The following is a 3,522-nucleotide window of genomic DNA, read 5'->3' on the forward strand; positions in this document are numbered from 1 at the left end:
GGAGGCAGCTGCAGGGCCTGGGCACTGTCGGGAGAGGAGGACATGAGAGGTCAGTGCCTCCTCCACGATGGCCCCCCACCCGCCGTGGCCACCCCATGCTCACCTCTGGTTCTGCGGGAGCCCCGTGGGCTCTGGGCTCTTCTCCCTCTCCATGGCCTGGGGCGGCTGGGGGGCCCCAAGGGCTGGGACAGAGGTAGCAGGGTCTCTGGTTGCACTGTGGAGAGTGGGGGTCAGGCGCTCACGCCCGGTGTAGGCCCTCGCCCGCAGCCCGGGGTGAGCGGGGAAGCAGCGCACAGCCCTGACCCACACGCAGACCCCGGGGCCGCTGGGCAGGAGCTGTCATCGGGGACACGGGGTCTGCACGCTCTTTCCCCTCCTGGCCCTTCGTGAGGCCCCCTCCCGCCCATGGGCTCCCGCAGAGCCAGAGGTGAGCGTGGGCTGGAGGCCCTGGGCAGCAGGGTCCTATGTGACTCCTGTGGGCACAGGCACAGCCCTACAGCCCTGGCTGGTCTTGCCAGGGCCCCTTGGAGTAGCTCGAGGGCGACAACCCCAAAGGCCAGGCTTTATTCACCTCCCCACGCGGCCCCCCAGAAGCTGTTCCCAGCAGGTCACCTGTCCAAGGGGCTGGGGGTGGAGCTTGTCCTTCGGAGGGTGGCCTGGAGGTCCCGGACGCTGACCAAGGCCTGGCAGGGGGCTGGGGAAGACAGAGGCGCAGCCTGAGCAGTGGTGCCAGGCCGGGGGACGGCATGGGAGGGGGGGAGAGGGGGGCGTGCTGACCTGAGGGCTCCGCTACTTTGCGGCCACCTGAGGCTTCCTGAGGTGCTGAGGAGGGTGCGGGATCTTGGGACCTGGAAGGGGAGAAGCAGCCAAGGAGTCAAGGCGGTTGGGCTGGAGCCTCGGAACCAGGACCGGGCCGCTCCCAGCCTGCCCTGCGGCCTCACCTGAGCTGCAGAGTGCTGGGGGCCACGGGGCCGGCCGGGCTCGGGCTGGGGAGGTCCTGGGGCACACCGACGGGCCCCTGAGGGGCAGGGGGCCCAGAGTGCCGCTCCTCCTCCCCAGAGTCTTGGGGGCCGGTCAGGGTGTCTGTAGGCACTGGGTCAAAGGCGGCTGCCCAACTGGGGCCTGGGGTGAGAGCAGGGCAGCAGTGAGCAGGGCAGGCAGACCCTGTGTCCACCGGACCCCCCAGCCGGCGTGGTCACTCACTGGGAGGCTGGGGGCCAGGGCTGGGGTAAGAGGGGGGCCCGGTCCCATCTTGGGCCCCCTGGCCGTCCTCCTCGCCGTCCTCCTCGTCCTCCTCCTCCTCGTCCTCGCTATCTGTGCTGCCTCCACTCCTGCCCCAGAAACTAGCATGAGCGCTGTTGGCGGCAGGGAGAACGGGAAGCGCCCGTCCCCACCTCCCAATGTCCCAGGGCTGCCCCCCGCCCCCAGCACTGTGAAGGAACAACAGATAATAAAAGGGGTGGAGGCCGCCACCACCACCACCGCACAAGGGCAGGCAGGCCCCACCCGCCTCCCTCACGTCCCTCCCCAGCACACCGCCCTTAGGAATGGCTTCCCCCAGCAACAAACTCGGGGGACTCTGTGTTGTTGTTGATCCTGACCCAAGGATGTTTGTCCACTGACATTTAGAGAACGGAAGGCGGGGGGAGAAACATCAAAGCGAGAGAGACACCCCAACTGGCTGCCTCCTGCACACGCCCCAACCAGGGCCAGGGCCAGGGCCAGGGCTTGAGCCTGTGACGAGGTATGAGCCCTTGACTGGAGTCTAACCCAGGACCCTTCAGCCCATGGGCCAAACTGGCTGGGGACTGGGAGGGACTCTTGTCACCACTGTGTCCCTGGCTGAGAGCAACGTTAGCACGTGCAGCTGCTCCAAAAACACTGACGTGACTGAGATACGGCCAAGTCACCCGGCCACCCTGTCCACCGACGGGGCGGCTGAGCGAATGCTGGGCGTGTGGCCCGTCTCCGAGGCTGGAAGGAGCGCGTGGCTATCACTGAGACAGACTAGACACTCGGCAAACGGGGACAGAGGAGAGCTTCTGCAACCTGAAAGGGCCGCTCCTAACCCACCACGTGCACCACACCCAGTCCCCCCACATCAGGAACACGACGCCCCCACTTCTGCTTCACGCCGTCCAGGCCGGAGGAAGGAGGAACCCGACCCCAGAGGCGCCTTAACTCTAGCAGGAAATGCTGAGGGATCGAGGAGTTCCTGGAGGGCACGGGACGCGGGTCGATGCCCAAAGCTACTGCTTTCTGTCCACTTGTTGCCTCCTCAGTGACTGAGACAATTCCATCCACCGCTGCACTGAAGAGAACCTGACACTTAGGAACAAATTCAACAAAAGAAACAAAACATACGCTCTGAAAACTTCAAAACGCTACCGGAAGCTAAAAATACCTAAATTCACGGAGACACACCCCAGCTCAGGGGCCAAGGCCACTCTCACTGAAACTGACACACAGATCCCAAATTCATAGGAAATCCCAAGGCTCAAACCATCACCCTGAACCAGTGGCAGGACCACACCTCACCTCCCAGGCTCACCACCTGCTGCAACACAGCAGGATCCAGGCCGGGCAGTGAGCGCACGAACACGGCCATCGGCCGCCGGGCCAGGACAGAGGGCAGACAGGCCCTCACGCAGTCCAACACCCAGTCGTGGGGAAAGGACAGGCCCCTCAGCAAGGGCTGCTGGGACGGGCTGCCCTCGCACAAGGAATGAAGGCGGACCTGCCCGCCGCTCTGAGGAGACCAAACCCGGACGTGAGAGCCAACGCTGTAAACTCTGAGGAAAACATGGGGAGCACGACCTGGGCCTTGGCTGCTCACACAGCGGCACCCCTGGGAGGGCCAGGGAGCACCCCACAGCGATGGCCCTCAGGTGCAGAGCCACACCCACCTACCCAGCAGGGGTCCGGGCAGCAGCACCCCTGGGAGGGCAGGCAGCAGTCCGCAGGGGGACAGGGACTGGCCAAACCTCAGGATTCACACCCGCGCCTGCATGCTCGGTCCACGTCATTAAAAAGGTAAAACCCTCTAGTGCTCCCACCAGCAGCCCAGGGCAGAGCTGTTCCCACCAGGAACCTCCAGGGCAGGCGCCCGGGGCAGGGACGCTGGGCCAGCCAGTATGGACGGAAACGGCGCAACGTCACTCAAGGAGCTGGTCACAGCTTCCTGACGCTCGGCCTGTGAGGAAGGGACCATCACCACCTGTCATGTTACTGAAATGGGGGGAGGGGACACTGGTGGGACCATGTGCCGCCGTTCTGGGAACACCTGCATGCGCTCCGCCCTGAGAGCGGAGTCCAGGGACGGAGGGTGGGTGCTGGTTGCAGATGCACCTGGATCAGGCAAGACTTGAGGGAGCTGCAGCCACAAGCTGTGACCCGACTCCTGTTCCTCAGCACCGAGAGGCCCCAACTGGCAGACACGCTCCATCCCACGGGTGGCTCGTGCCCTCGAGCCCATGAGAACTGCTCCACGTGGGCCCCGCAGTCCCCCCGATGCCACAAGGC

General features: G+C 65.2%; 1 protein-coding gene across 1 annotated transcript in view; it reads right to left on the bottom strand.

The window, feature by feature from the left end:
- LOC107184428 (serine/threonine-protein phosphatase 6 regulatory subunit 1-like) overlaps positions 1-2,608 on the bottom strand; it is a 3,578-nt gene extending 970 nt beyond the window's left edge. Inside the window, exons 1-7 of the mRNA XM_015569460.1 lie at positions 2,539-2,608; positions 1,204-1,596; positions 942-1,122; positions 778-848; positions 613-694; positions 104-214; positions 7-24 (exon numbers count right to left, since the gene is read on the bottom strand). Coding sequence (XP_015424946.1) covers positions 7-24; positions 104-214; positions 613-694; positions 778-848; positions 942-1,122; positions 1,204-1,596; positions 2,539-2,608 — 926 coding nt within the window. The remainder of the gene's footprint in view (positions 1-6; positions 25-103; positions 215-612; positions 695-777; positions 849-941; positions 1,123-1,203; positions 1,597-2,538) is intronic.
- Between the last annotated feature and the right edge of the window lie 914 nt (positions 2,609-3,522).

Source organism: Myotis davidii, unplaced genomic scaffold (assembly GCF_000327345.1).
Source record: "Myotis davidii unplaced genomic scaffold, ASM32734v1 scaffold326, whole genome shotgun sequence".
NCBI lineage: Eukaryota > Metazoa > Chordata > Mammalia > Chiroptera > Vespertilionidae > Myotis > Myotis davidii.